The sequence below is a fragment of the Mustela nigripes genome, chromosome 13 (genome assembly GCF_022355385.1).
Source record: "Mustela nigripes isolate SB6536 chromosome 13, MUSNIG.SB6536, whole genome shotgun sequence".
In the NCBI taxonomy this organism is placed as follows: domain Eukaryota; kingdom Metazoa; phylum Chordata; class Mammalia; order Carnivora; family Mustelidae; genus Mustela; species Mustela nigripes.
In genome coordinates, this window is record NC_081569.1 from 47543776 (window position 1) to 47558990 (window position 15215).

General features: G+C 54.6%; 1 protein-coding gene across 1 annotated transcript in view; it reads right to left on the reverse strand.

Moving 5' to 3' along the window:
- ITGA11 (integrin subunit alpha 11) overlaps window positions 1-15215 on the reverse strand; it is a 111416-nt gene that overhangs the window by 17161 nt on the left and 79040 nt on the right. The window contains exons 12-18 of the mRNA XM_059372356.1: window positions 13235-13383; window positions 9876-10016; window positions 9452-9655; window positions 8594-8724; window positions 5193-5359; window positions 3795-3937; window positions 2019-2129 (exon numbers count right to left, since the gene is read on the reverse strand). Of these exons, the coding sequence (XP_059228339.1) occupies window positions 2019-2129; window positions 3795-3937; window positions 5193-5359; window positions 8594-8724; window positions 9452-9655; window positions 9876-10016; window positions 13235-13383 (1046 nt within the window). The remainder of the gene's footprint in view (window positions 1-2018; window positions 2130-3794; window positions 3938-5192; window positions 5360-8593; window positions 8725-9451; window positions 9656-9875; window positions 10017-13234; window positions 13384-15215) is intronic.

Sequence of the window (15215 nt, forward strand, 5' to 3'; positions counted from 1 at the left end):
AGGAGACAACAAGTTAGGACTGCCAGAGGTGGGGTCCATAGGACCTGGAGTTCATCAGCGCTAAGGGGCCAAAGTGTCCAGGATGTGGACAAGTCCCTTTTCAGTGTCTGGAAGGAGGGCTGCACCATTCATTTATAAACGGTGGGGTGAAGTTGAGTTTGGTTCTGTGGTCCTGTAGTCCTACCGGGTCCACGTGCTCAGTGAGCAGGTAAGCGTTCAGGTTGGCCGAGGAGCACAGCTGTCCCTCCCAAGGGTACAGCAGAAACCCAGGAGAGGGGAAACCAAGCTCGCACAGATCTGAAATTCATGGACCTTTCTCAAAGGTGAGCCCCTGAGCCTCACCCACATCCACCTGCAGCCCCCAGCTGCCCCGTTGCACGGTGGATTTGCAGCTAAAAGCAGAGAGGGCAGCAGAGCCATACAAAGGAGGGCGGAGGGAGGCCATCCAGTGGTGGGACGTAGTGGAAAACATTGGTCACCCCCAGGTGCCTCACTGAACCCTAGTACCCACGTTCACCTCGGCGACTTCAAGTCTCCCATAAGATGCCCCCACGCCCACCCAGCCTCCTGCCTACAAAGGGCGCAAACTGTGCCATCACCTTCAGAACATTTCCATCCAATTGATTAAAAGGAATAATTAATGTGATAAGCAGCTGCTACACTCAATTATGTGGAACAGCTCATCCCCCAGGAAGCGAGATACTGCAGGGCTAGGGCTGTACCAGAGCTGGGCACTGAGTGGATGCTAACGAAAAATTTGCAGAAGAGCACTGGGCAGAATGTCTCTCATTTGCTAGAAATGGGGAGAGGTTAGAAATCCAGATTAACAAGATTTTTTTTTTTTAAAGAAATTTAGCTGCTATCTGAAGCCCTTGATGATGATAGGACCCAGATTATTCCTCCTTTTAAATTTTTTTTCTCTTTACACATTCTCTTCAGCCTGCCTCTCTCACTGTCGTCCCTTGGTCATATCGTTAGCTCTCCTGGAGTGGAAGGCCACTCTTCCCATCCCCGCGTATCTGAATCTGGTCTATTCCTTAGGGTCTGGCTGAAAGTCGCCCTGTCCAGGAAGTCTTCCTGGCTTGTCCTCTGGTTGCTCAGCGATACCTCCTCTGAGCTCACTCCTGTCTTCACCCTGGCCTCCAGCCCTAACAGGCAGCCTGCACTGGGATTGTCCGTGTGGGGCAGAGTGAGCCTTTTGCATCAATCTGCAACATGGGCTTCGACTCACTCGTGGATCGCCTGGCAGATTCTCGTTCATTCGCCCTAGCGTCTCTGTAATTACTGTGGCGGGGAACAGTAGTGACTCACGCACCCGTCACTGACGATGTCTCCATCTGGGCCAGTCCATTCCCCCCCTTCTCGAACTGCATGAGACAGCCTCTCTTATATGTGAGGGATGCGGAATCAGGAGAAAAGAGGGAAGGTGTGAGGGTCAGGGGCTCGGCAGTGGGGTCTGGGAGGGCAGGGAAGGCGGATGGGAGCAGGAGGTGATTTCGGAAGCCTTGCTGCTCCTCAAGGTTTAGGAATTAGATATTAACTTCATTAATTTCGCCTGCTCTCCCATCACAGTTCAGGCAGAAATAAACCGTGAATTGCAGGTGGGAGGAGCATGTGAGTGTTCTATACCAGAAAGTTCCGATGCCACTAGAGCCAGGGATCAGGAACTGTGGTTGAGGGGGGCAGACCCCAGCTGCAGAGCAGGCTCTGGGTGGCTGACTCCCATGCTCTGGGCCCCAGTGTCCTCACCGGCTCCTGAGGGAAGCAGGTGATCAAGCCCTAAGATCCCTTTTGGTTCTGTGATTCTCCAGGACCCTCCAGGTCTCCCCTATGCTGGAGATATGGGGGATCCTCGAACAGGAAAGGCCCCGTCCTTTCCCTCAGCGTGTTCCCAGCGATAGGGGAAGGAGTACCTGGGGCCCTCTGGATCTGGGCTTTGGGGAGGAGGGAGAGGAAAAGGGCTTTTGGGGGTGGGGAACGGAGCACCCAGGTTGTGTGCCCTGTATGCAGGCATGTACCGAGACTCGGAGGGTGGAGGGCCAGCCGTCGTCCAGCACGGGGCCGTGGTCGGGATCCTCCAGGGAGTACTCTACCCAGAAGGTCACTGGCTTCACGTAGTCAGCGGTGTCCTGTGTGGAAGGAGATGAGGATGGGGTGAGGGGGCACGGAGCACCTGTTTCTGGGCCAGGATCATGAGAGAAAACTGCTACTTCCTGCAGGCAGTGTGTGTGTGGCGGGGGGACAGCCTCCCTGCCAGCCTCCTCATCCTGGGTGAGGCCAGGATGGAGAAGCACGCTGGGTGGCTGGAGGTTCAGCAAGCCCTCGCTCAGCCTCCAAGGCTGGGCACCCGTCCCCCGGTGCCTTGGCCTCTGGTGGCCCAGGCAGCCCCCACCATCCCGTGTGCACAGCCCACTTCTCGCATGGAATTTGAACTATCTCTGTGCTGGCCTCTCCCTTTTTCAGGAGCCTGGGGCCCAGCCGCGGCACTGTGACAGGGTTCATGGGCGTACCGAGTCAATGAATGAACAAATGTGTGAGCAAAACGGGGGCTGTTTGGCTGGGTCCAGGTGCGAAGGGTAAAGAAGGGGACGCTTAGAAATGCCTACAAAACCTCCCCCATGGAACCTGAATCCTGCCGTGACTGGCTTCTTTGTAGCAAGGCAGTGGCTCTCCAACTTGAACTTGTGTCAGAATCCTGAGGGGAGCCCGGCAACATACTGAGGCACGAGCACACTCCCAGAACTCTTGATTTGGTGGGTCTGGTGTGGGGCTTGAAACCATGCATTTCTGGGGGCACCTGGGTGGCTCTGTTGGTTGGGTGTCTGCCTTCGGTTCAGGTCATAATTCTGGGGTCCTGGGGACTCCCTGCTCAGTGGGGAGTCTGCTTCTCCCTCTTCCTCTGCCCTGCCCTTCATGCTTGTGCCCTCTTTCTTTCTCAAATGAATAAAATCTTAAAGAAAGAAAGAAAGAAAGAAAGAAACAAAGAAAGAAACAAAGAAAGAAAGAAAGAAACCACGCATTTCTAACAAGTTCCCATGTGATGGGGCTGCTGCTGCTGGTCTGGGGAACCACACTTTCAGAACCGGTACACGAACACATCAGAGGGGACCCCCTGTTAACTGACAGGAGGACTTCCCACATCTGTTCATTTTTCTGACTTTTGGCCTTTGAACTACAGGGGGCAGGAGGGGGCTCTGAGTGCCCCCTGCTTATGTCTCCAAGGCCAGAGCTGTGGCCTAGGTATCTGGAGTTTCTGGATGGGGTAAACTTCTCATCTCTTCCTTATCCATGAAACCAGGCACCAGGCTCCTGCTGCTTCTCCACCTCTGCCAGGCAGGCCACAGTCAGTTCCTTCTCCTGGCTCGCCCCCACCAAGGGCCTGTCTTACCTCCACTTTAGCCAATGCCTGCTTCCATCCCCTCCAACCACGGCCCCTGCCGGCTGACCCCTGTTTCCTCTGTGAGACCTCACCGAGCCCACCTCCCACCTCAGACCCCCCCCCCCCCACCGCTAAAGGAACAGTGGGCATCTGAGTGCTGGGGAAGAAGGGAGTTCGGAGAGGGTACCACAGGATACCGTGTCTCAGTAGCCTTTTTCTGGGGCATAAGGATGGCGTGGCCGAGGTCCAGGACTCTGCACCCTGGCTGGGCCTCCTGAGGTCTGCTGGGGACTCGGAACCAGCCTGGTGCCCGCTGAGCTCTCTGGCTCTCCCGTGGCAATTCCTCCTCCAGCTCTGTGGCCCTTCCTGTGGGAGCTTGCTCCCAGCTGGTGGGGCTGCTGGGTGTCAAGCTCACCAGGACATGGAAGTTGATCCGCTCACAGTGTTCCTGGCCCGAGTAGAGCAGGACAGCTCTGTTGGTGTACCGGTCCCCGCCCTCGTCAAGGTGGGCCCGTGGGGCGTATCGTCTCTCATCCATGGTAGCATTGTACCTGACGCCTGCAGGAGGGAGAGGGCAAAAGCAGGAAGGTGGAGCCACGGGTCCATCCAAGACTCTTGGCCCGTCTTCTAAGAGAGCCTCCTGAAAGCCAGACTCCTCCAGGAAGCCCTCTAGGCTGGTCTGGGAAAACTGCTCTTCTCCCCTCGAGAGGCCTAGTATAGGTGGGAACCTCCCATGCAGAGCGCGAGTGATGCAGTGAGAAAGGAGAAAAAGAAGGAGCCAAAGAGAAGAGAGGCAGAAGCAGGAGGGGTGAGGAGGGGCCTGACCGCGAAGGGGGAGAGAAAGAGGAAGAAATACAGGAGAAAGGAACATGGTAGGAGAGGAGATAGGTTGAGGGGTCAGGGCGTTGCCCTCATTTGAGCCCCCGCTGGAGGGCGAGGCCTCCCCAGCTCTCCTTTCCTTCACTTTCCCAGGTTATCCTGTGGGGCCTGGCTCAGAGCCTCCACAAGCCACAGTTCCCTCCCCGCAGCTCCTCGAACCCAAGACTCCATTCGGGGATGTAAGGCCTACAGCCTCCTTGCCTTCAATGGGGCTGATCTTTTGCTACAACCAGGAAAGGCTTCGTCCCTTTGCCTGGACCCCCGCCAGCCCTCTACGTGTGCCAGGTTCTGGCATCTTTCTCCTTTTTCAGGTAGAAGAGAAAGAAGACCACAGCCGCCCAGACTGGCCTTTTTCTCTCTCCCACTCCCACCCCCACCCCTCAGGTGGGCTCTGCTCCTTGACTAAAAAAATTTGGAAATTGCAGTTTCCTGCCCCAGGGCCCAGTCTGGTCCCAGAACCTGCAGTCATCACTTTGTGGGCCCAGGGCTGGGGTGGAAGGAATGATTTTCAGAAGGACACGTCCTACCGCAGCCATGAGCCCACTCTGAGCCATTACCGTGATGACTGGGGGCTGCGTCTGTCTGACCCTCCCTTTTCCTCCTCCCTCTCCTGGATCCGACACATCCTCTGATTCCAGGCTGCCCAGTATGCTCCACAGCTCCCAGTTCCCTGTTCCAATGGAAACTTCGCACCCCAACTATTTCCTTCTGCCCCAGGCCTCTCCCTTGTTGGTCACAGCGGCTCACGGCCACCCTCACCCCGGGATGCTGTTCCCTTTTGGCTCCTTGGAATTAGATCAGCAAGTGCAGTCATCAAGGTGCGACCCGGCCCTGAAAGCCCATTTCAGCAGAAGCCCAGGTTTTGAAGCAGAGCAATGTCAAAGTCCATGGGGAGACTGGGACTCGGGGCTGGGTGGGGTGGGAGCTGGTTTACCGACTGCATCTGTTTCAAAATGGGGTGCCAGGAAGACAGGCGTGAAGCAGAGGAAGGCGGCCAGGCAGGTGGCGTCCCTGCCGCTGCGTTTGCAGTCCCTGTGGAAGATGTTGATCTTGGACGGCTCGAAGTGGAGACTGGCATTGATCTGAACCACCGGGCGGGACCTGGAGTGGAGTGGAAGAACGAGTAGTTGGGGGGTGGGGCACTCCACTGCCCCGGGGCCCCAGAGATGGGGGAGGGGAAGAAAGGGGGTCCTGCAGATGGAAATGGAATCTGCAGACCTTTAGGGGAGGGCAGAGAGGGGCCCCAGATATTACACTATGGGGCAAAAAAGTGCCAGGTGGGTGGAGGGCAGCCCCAAAGTCCAGCCCTTCATTATGTCCTCGCGCCTGTACTCGCTGCAGACCACACCGACCTCCTTGTGTCTCCCCATTCCATCCCTGGACATTCATTAGAATAATGGGGAGAGTTTTAAAAAATCCCGATGCCCAGTTTGCCCTCCAGGTCAAATCAAATCAGAATTGGCATCCACCTGTCTGAAGGCCGTGCTTCTCAAATTTTAATGTTTGCACGTTTCTGGGGCCATGGGGCAGGGGGAGGGGACGGGCGGAAGCAGATCTTTAAAATGCAGACCCTGACCCCATAGATGGGCACAGATGCTGCATTTCCAGTAAGCCCTCAGTGAGATGCTCGCTGTTGGTCCGGGACCACCCTTGGAAGAGCAAGGTGTTGAAGCTCCCTGGGGATTGCAATGTGCAGGCCGAAATTGAGGACCACGCCCTGTCCTAGAGATTCCCCACCTATCCACCCGACACCACCCCATGCAAATTTATTCTTCTACTGGTGTAAGAAAAACAGAATCAGAGAAGGAAGTGAACTGCCACTCCAAACCATGCTTTTATATAAAAAGAAGCAGGTGTAGTACAATTTAGAATGTGTCCAAATTTTCACACTGATATCTGTCCTGATGTTTTGCTCACTGTGTGAGGGGGCTGGTGCCTCCTCCCTGCTCTGTGTGGGGTCTCGGATCTGAGTCTCAGCTCCACTGGTTCCTCAGGGCCCTTGGGCAGATCCCAAGATCTCTCTGAGGAGGATGTGGGAATCGAAGGAGGTCAGTGAGGGGGGCCCCTTGACAGTGTAGAGAGCTGTGTAAGCATAATAGCTTCTATCGGTGGTTCTCAAACTTGGCTGCCTAGAAATTCTGGGTTAAGTGGTCAGGGTAAAGCCTGGGCTACGAGCCTTTGCAAATCTCCCCAGTATGGGACAACATGGGTGGACCTAAAGGGTATGATGCTAAGTGAAATGAGTCAGACAGAGAAAGACAAATACCATATGATTTCACTTATTTGTGAAAAAAATCTAAAATCTTAAAAAACCTAAAAAAAATCTAAAAACTGAAATAAATGAATAAACAAACAGAAAGCAGAATCAGACCTATAAACACAGAGAACAAGTCGAAGGTTCCCAGAGGGGAAGGGGTGGGAGGATGGGCAAAAAGTGTGTCGGGGTGTGTGTGTGGGGGGGGGGGGTACCCGCTTCCAGCTGTGGAATGTGGAAATCTGGGAATGGAAGGCACCACATAAAGGACAGAGTCAGTGATACTGAAACAGCATATGGTGACAGATGGAAGCTACAGTTAACATATAAACCTGTTGAATCACCATGCTCTATGAAACTAACAGAACATGAACATCACCTATACTCAAATAAAAAGAAAGGGGGAAAAAAGGAGAAAAATTCTGCACCCGATTGCAATGGGGCAGTGTGAGATCCATGGGGTTTGAGCACAGAACCCTTCTGGAGGGTTCTGGCCCACAATTTCATCACACACTAAGGTAGCACTTAGGTTGAGACCTCAAAATCTAGAGCTTGAATGGATCCTTTGTGCCAAAGTGATTCTTTTGGGGGTGTGGGGGTGTGTCTCTTCTTTCCTGTAAAGGACCCAGTTTCTGTGTCACCCTACTGACCCGTTAGGCCATGTCTACCTCGTACCCTGGATCCTAGGCAGCCGTCTTGCTCCCTGGCTGTTGGAACTGACATCGGAAATACCTTTCCCACCCACGCTGCTCTTGCCACTGTCACCTCCAAAGATCCATGAGCCCCTACATACGCAGCAGATCTTCAGAGCAAGGCTGTGGCCCCAGTGTGTGGTAGCCCAGCACTGCCTTAGAGGCCTGGGGACACCACAGGAGATAGAGGGACTCCCCAGACACACTGCTCTCCCTCTTCCCCTACAACGGTCTGTTGCAAGAAGCCGGGGTGTGTCCCGCCTTGCGGGAGATACAGGGAGCAAGCATCCGTGTGAAGCTGAAGCCCCGGCTAGCTCAGGGATGCCCCCACTCACACTGCTCCTCTTTTTCCCTCCAGCACTCCTGCCCCCATCTCTGCCTCAGGGCCCAGGCTCCTCCTGGGGTGTTGTTACACATGAGCTCCAGTCTTGGGCTCTGTTTTCTAGGGAACCCGGGCTAAGGCATCTCCTCCCAACTGCGCTGTGATGTTTTTGACCCTGCGAGCATGACCACTCCTTCGTTTTCCCTGTGAGGTCGTGGGACACTTTGGTTTCATGCCTTTTTAAAGTCATATGAAAAATACGACTGTGCTTATATAAACTTACCTGCGGGGGGGAAAAGATTGGTAGGGGGGGGAGAAAAAACCCCCAATGCTAGTAGCGGTAACGTTATGCTGATGAAACCCTGAATGATTTTTGTTATTTTATCATGTTTCTTTAAGTTACTGGATTTATAATCAAAAATAGCTCATCAACATACATGAAAAGTTAAACAGTTTTTGGCTTAAAAAGTAGCCAACACATCCCATAGTAAAATACAGTGACTTTTACAAAGCTTTTTTTTTTTTTTTTTTTTTTAAGGGCTATAGACTTTAATTGTAAAGAAAACCCCTGCATGCAGATATATGGCAAAGATATGATGAGATGGTACAGAGATGAGGCCCTGAAAAAGAAAACGAGGAGCCCCGAGGGGTTTAGGGGACAGAGATCCCTGTACGGCAGGAACATTCTGCCGCACTTGGGGAGAAGGAGGATCCGTCTGGCTGAGAAGAATATCCTCAGCCTGACTCTTTAAGGAGCTTAAAAAGCTGAAGCGGAAGAAATGCCCTAACAGCCAGAGCTTTTAGGCCAAATTCTAAGAGAGACTTTTGGACACCAGATTGCTCTAAAATCTTAGAATGCTCTTGGGAAGAGGGAATTGGACTCCAAAGCCACGTGCGAGTGATTCCCCAGAAAGGAAATGTGTCATCGCGAGAGGACAAGAACCAGGTGGATTGGGTTGACAATGACTGAAGAAAGGGAAAAAGGTCCTAAAGCCTTATCTCTAAAACCCGGTGTCCATCATGACTCTCAGAAGAGCCCGAGAGCCAAAAGAAGCAGAAGAACCAACCACAAAATGACAGCGTTGCCCAGGGAGCCCACCGCCAGGTCGATGAGCCCATCGTCGTTGAGGTCCAGCTGCCCGTGGATGCTGCAGCCAAAATACTGGAGGCCCAGAGCCAGGTCAGAGGCAGCGATTCTCTGCAGGACGTAGGAGGAGAAAGCTGGAGACTGGCATTGTTAGCACGGGGGAGGGGGTCAGGGCCACCCTCAGGGAAGCTACGATTGGGAGCATTGGAGAGAGCCCATTTGGAACCACTGGAACCATTGGGAAACTTTCCTTTCCCAGTCCAAAGTTATCTCCTCTCCTGGTTTGTGATGGCACCGACCCTCCAGTCATCCTTTCAGATTAAGAAATTGTGTCTTAAAAGGGATTGCCATTCAGGGTAAGTCCGTGTTCCTTGGCAGACCCCCGTCACATGTCTGACCATGGTGTATTAGAACCCCTTACAAGAAAATATGTATGCAAAAATGATGACCCCCCAAGAGCATGGGACCTGAGATGGGTCCCTCTTGAGGGAAAGCAGGGTTTCCAACATGCAGCATTTCCAGAGAAGAGCAAGCCCACATGGGAATTCTCCACTCACATCAACCGCATGCGTGTGTGTGCAGGGTGGGTGAGGGGCTGTAGGGAGGTTCTGGTCCCCGGGGGTTTCATTGTTGCCGGGGAGACAAAGTCAAGCAGGGAGAGGGTGCCCACAGGGGTGATGGTAAAGTCACCCATCCCGAAGACAAAAGCACCCATTTCAAAATCCCGACTCGAGGCACGTAAAGCTAGGACCGACTGGAATCCTTTCCTGCCGGAGGACACAGAAGAGACCCCTGCACGGGATGCCCCAGCCCCAGCAGCCAGGACCCCTGGTCTTACCTGCTTCGGGGTCTTCAGGAGGCTGGCTTGGAAGCCAAGGAAGATGTAGATGGCTCCTCTGTGGTTGTCCTCCAGAGGGGCTCCCACCACCACGTCGTTGTAGGAGTCCTGATTGAGGTCCCGAACGGAGGCGATGGAGGAGCCGAATCGGGCATTCTGGTAGTTGGAGGAATCCTTCAGCGTCCCGTTATACACAAACCGGTTCTGCAACACCATGGTGGGACAAGGCTCAGCCCATCTCCACCCCATTTTCCCCCTGGAGTTCCCCTCTCTGGCTTCCTTAAGCAGGGCGACAGAGGAGGGTCCTGCTGTCCCCCACCTGGCTCTGCGGCGGGCGGGTGCTGGCCTCTCTGGGGTAGCCCTGTTTCCCCCACGGACTCCCAAGTGAAAGCCGGGGTGAGGCTCCCCTCCCCCGCCCCAGTACCTGTCTCAGGTTGTAGACGTACACTCGGCCTTGCTCTCGGCCTTCACTGAAGTACATGGGGGCGCCCACCAGCAGGACATCGGTCAGCCCATCGCCGTCGATGTCCACCGAGGTGATCTCACTCCCGTAGTAAGAGCCTATCTAGAGCATAGGGATGGGAAAGGGCAGTGGGCTGGAATGTGCGGGGAGCCGGGGACACCCTTCCCCTCAGAATCAGGGTGAGCAAAGAGGAAGGTCCTCCCCTTCTCACACCCCACTCCCCTTCCATGGTACGGACTCACCTGTTTTCACCTGGTCCCACCTTGCCCTCTTTTCTCCTTCTGTCATCCACCCCGCCCCCCTTCTTTCTTTCCATTGGTAAATTGTCTTGATTACCATTTGTTCTGTTGGTGAGCAACACAGTCTTGTGACAAAAATGAGCAAAATCAGAAAACAGTATGAACAAGAAGATAAAAGTCACCCATTGTCCCAACGTCCTACGGGAACTCCCGTGAATGTCTGAGTGCATTTTCGTCCAGTCTGTTTTGTCCAGGGTGTGTGGGGCTTGTTTGTGTGTGCGTACACGGCTTTACTTGTATAATCGAGGATTGTAATTTATGTATAGCTTGTTTTTTTAAATCAAGCAATGGATCATGAACAGTGTCTTCCTGATGGGTTATATTTTTTCCTACAAGCTGATCGTCGGTGGTTCTGTGATATTCCAAACCACACACAGGCCACACGAACATAATCAATCCTCTTGTGGGACATTTGGCTCGTTTCAATGTTTAATGTTACAAAGAACTTTGGGATTAGCACCTCGGATGGGGAACTGTGGTTTCTTTTTAGCATTTGAGCACTCACTATGCTCCTCTCCCCCCTCGGGTGCCATGCCCCCCACTTCACTGAGGGTGCCAACCACTTGTTCAGTCTGAAACCTGAGGGTCCTCCATGGTCCCACTGCCACCTCTGCAACAGCAGCCCTTCCTGGTGTGCACCAGACTTGTCCCGAGTCTGCTTACTTCCCTCCTCTGAGGCTTCTTCCCCAGGTGAGGCGTCTCCCAAAGGACACCCTGCCTCACTCTCCAGTCCACGCCCATGGGCAGCCAGAGTGGCCTCTAGTAGCTGACCGCACCACTCCCTTGCTCTCGAAGAGGGTGCGGGGGGGGGGTGTCCAAATTCTTCAGCCTGACCCTATTGGACCTGCCTCCGTCCCCCACTAGCCTCTGTGTCCCCCTGCCACCCGCCCCAGGCTCCCACACTCTCTCTGGCCATTCCCATTCATTTCTCCAAAGCCCAAGACCCTGGCTGGGTTCCAGGCTTCCCTCTGTACATACTTTTCTCTTGTCTGCCCTCCTCTCCCCTTCTTCCTGCCTGATAATGTCTATCATCCTCAGGTCGCTTCCTGTTAGACTCCCGCCCTGCCCTGCCCTGCCTGAGATGGGTACTCCTCCTCGATGCTCCCTGCAGCTCCATACCAGCACCTGCTCCCCCCACGGAGAGTGGGCACAGTGCCTGCTGTGTCCCCTTCGGGCCTGGGTATGATCATAATATAATAAATATAATAAATGGTTTTTGGACCAGTGGGCCACTGGGGAAGGATAAAGGACCCCTTTCCACGGACGAGCCCCATGTGACACACTTTGTGACCTCAGTTGGCTTATGTGAGCCCCTTGCTACCTTAGGAGAGATCACTGCCCTCATTTCACAGGGAACGAACTGAATGAAGCTCAGTGAATCTGAGTCAGTTGGCCAAGGTCAGAGGCTGGCTACAGCCGAACTGGGTTGAAACTCCGGTCTGATACCCAAGCCTGTGACACTGCCTCCCCCAGCCGCCTCCTGGCTTGGGGTGCCTTCAGGAGAAATCTATCTGCAAGTATTAAAAGCTTTTAACTGAGGAATGAGATAGAAACACAGAAAAGAGGAAAACGGAAATCTCAGCCCGGGGGTGGGTGCGGAAAGAGCTATCCTTACCTAAGGTGATTAAGAGGCAGACAGAGAGCAAGTAAGGGAGGAGGGAAGGAGTCTTTTGTCTAAATATGTGGCCTCAGCTATGTGGGTCACAGAGATTTGGAATCTACTTAATTTAGCTGTCTTCAGCACTGCGGTTTCTCGTTTGGATGTTGGAGGAGGAACCGGGCAGTAAAAATGTCATAAATTCATCAGCAAATTCCCTCCAGCTCTCAAGGTCTAGCTTTGGATTCCCAGAAGAGCCTGCCCAGGCAGCGTTTGGGCAAGGTGGTGTGGAGGCCCGGGGACAGAGCAGGGGGCTGGTCTGCCAGTGCCCTTGAGACGGGAACGATGGCCTCCTGCAGCTGGAGGGATTTAGGTTAGACCCCATGAGGACCTTGCCCTCACAAGGGCAGTTAAAGGTGCAGAAGACAGGTCTGTTCCTGGCCCTGCAGAGCCAAGGGTGAACTGAGAATGATGGTAAGGGCCTGGCTGGGGCCCAGCTCAGGCCCAGGGGACCACAGATGCTGAGTGCTGCCAGGTGGGGTGTGTGTGTGTGTGTGTGTGTGTGTCTGCGCTTGTGCGCACGTGTGCACACATGCACTAGTTTTGAGATTATCAAGGGTCAGGAGGTAGCATAAGGCAGAGAGCTTTCAGAGAGTCCTGTGTTCTAAACCTGACCCAGCCTTGAATCCATTGTGTAACCTTGCAAAAGCTCTATGGCTTCTCAGGATCACTGTCTTCCTCAGCTTTTGGAATGACTTGGATCAGAACCCTGTTTTCTGGTCTTCCCCCCTCTAGTGACTGTTATCATAGTTTTGCAACTGGTAGTCATGGCCCACGAGACTCAGAGCAACACCTCGCATTACCCACGGCAGCCTGGGCAGGGCCGTGGTGTTGGTGGCTGTAGCATTCTGCATTGTTCCCATTCCAAGGACAGGAAAGAAGCTGGGGGTGTCCTGGTGACCCCAGGGGGCCTTGCTGTGGGTGGGTATGCTGCTGCCCTCCACTGATGGCAGCGTGAAGGTGTCTGGAGTGACATGCCTGTTCCTCAGGATGCCTGGGGCCCCAGCAGCCCGAGCTGAGAAGCCAGAGCCAGGAGGCTGCCTCTGACCCTGAACTCTGGATGTGAACCCAGAGAAGCTGGCAGGCAGGGGCAGAGGTTTGGCACCAGAGACCCGAGGTCCATGAAACGGAGGCAAGCAAATTCTCCCAGGATCTCTTTGCTGCAGCAAGGACCAGGGCCTGGCTTTCTGGGGAAGGGACAGTCCAGCTCCAAGGCTGGTAGGAAGGAGGTATATGCCCCTCCCACCCCCCCAACTGGAAAGAACCTCCGAGGACAAATTGCTGAGCTCCAGAGTCCTCGGCAGCTCCGTCTTTCCCCTGTTCCCACCCACCACGCCCCTGCCCTCAGACTCCCCCTTCCTTACCTGCTCGCCCCGCAGTGCCTGGTGGATGGTGAGACTTCTGTTGTTGTGCATAGTGAAAAGGATGGCTTTGCCCGTGTGGTTGAACCGGGGTGCTCCAGCCACGTACACCCACCCCTGCCTGGAGGACACGACCGATGTGACTGTGTACCCTGCCGCGGGAGGAAACAGGCTGGTCTCTGCCCCGGGTCCTCGGGGGTACCTGAGGACGGGCCCTCTTGGGGAACACGTCCAGGCAGCTGAGCAGATGTGAAACCACAGGGTGGAGATTCCTAGGTACCACTGGGAGGGGGCAGCTGGAAAAGGTGGGGCTCAGGATGGTGATTTGGAGGGTAGGCGGAACTCAGGCCCCCCACTCCGGGCTGGAGGGCACCGAGGAAGCCGGGGTGGCAGGGGGAGCGGGGGGCTACTAAAAGGCACTGCTGAACCAGAACATGCATGTCCCCTCCCTCCCCAGAGTCCTGAGTCCCAAGGGCAAGGGGGAGCAGGGAGGAGGGAAATGGTGGGTCTGAGCTGGGCTTTATTACATATTGGGCTGGCTCTGTTTTTTGATCCCCACCAGTTGTCTCTCTCAGGTACCAGCGAGTGTCATCCTCATTCCTGTAACCTCAGCTAAGTGGCTCTTGGGAAATTAGAGCCTTGGCTGCCGGGTATAAGGAGCTGCTCCACAGGGCATCCACATGGGGTCCCAGGGATGTCTGCAGCCCCAGAACTTTGCAGGAAGGAGCCCTGAGACTCGTCCCAGTCCCACAGGTATGCTAGGCAAGTGAGAAAGAAATGGAAACCAGGGGATCTTCTGGAATGGCCACCACTCCGGGCTGTCGGGTTGGCTTTGCCTGATCGCTGTGACTCTCGCTGCACCCGCAGGGCCCAGGAGGCGTGCAGAGCCTAGAGCCCCACTCTCTGCCAGATGACCTCAGATACTGGACCCCAGTTTTTAGATGCCTTTGTTGGTGGTTTCCAGGCTGTTTCTGGCAAACGGATGTCTCCTTCTGCCGTGTGCGTGTGTGTGTGAGAGGGGTCACCACTATGGTTCCACTGGTTGCTTACACAGTGGCTGCAGGATGTGGAGACGAGTTGATTCAGTGACTGGGAGCACAGATGCAGTAGGGTGAGCTACCCTGGTTACAGACACAACATTTTTGGCTCTTAAAGGTGTATTCTGGGCAATGGGGCTTGAGAGGTCAGCGAAGCAGGATACCGCCTAGGCTGATATGGCTGTGTATTAGCATAAAGGTGGGGTCAGCTTGAGGGAGAGCGGCTGAGCTCCCTCGCTGGCTTGCTTGCTTTTGTTTTCTCTTTTTGGTGGGGAGGGGTGAGAGAGAATCTTCACGCTCAGCATGGAGCCTGACTCTGGGCTTGATCTCCCAACTCCGAGACCATGACCTTAGACGAAATCAGGAACCGGATACTTAACCAATAGGGTCACCCAGGCACCGCACCAAGCCTTCTTTTGAGCCCCCACTGGCACGAATGAAAATGTTCTTAATTAGCCCTCCAGCTCTGGGCTTCCTCAGAAGGAGGGACAGTGGTGGGGGGAGGGACATGGGGGTCTAATGTCCTGGGAGCAGGCGCCTCTCACAGCAGCAAACAGCAAGGGGAACTTCCTGCTTCCCACAGTCTGCTGGCTGTGGCTTCAGTTTCCATGGGGTTCTTTGGCCAGCAGACAGGGCCATCCTAAAAGCTGGACCGACCTCCCAGAAGGCCTTGACAAGATGACGGGGGAAGACCCACGGCCAGAAGTCCATATAGCTTCCTTGTATGGAGGAGGAGAGCCTGGCCTCCCGGTCTCCCTCCTCCAAAAGCCCTCTCCCTTGGGGCACGTAGGAAGGAATCTTCCAGAGAGTCCAGACACTCATGGATGAGACCCAGAGGGAGGAGGAAGAGAGAAGGCACTCTGTCAGGATTCCCGCCCAAGGCTGTGACTGTGGGTAAGGCAAGATGGTGGGGCCTTAGAAGGGCTTTTCGGCCTGGCTCTCCCCCA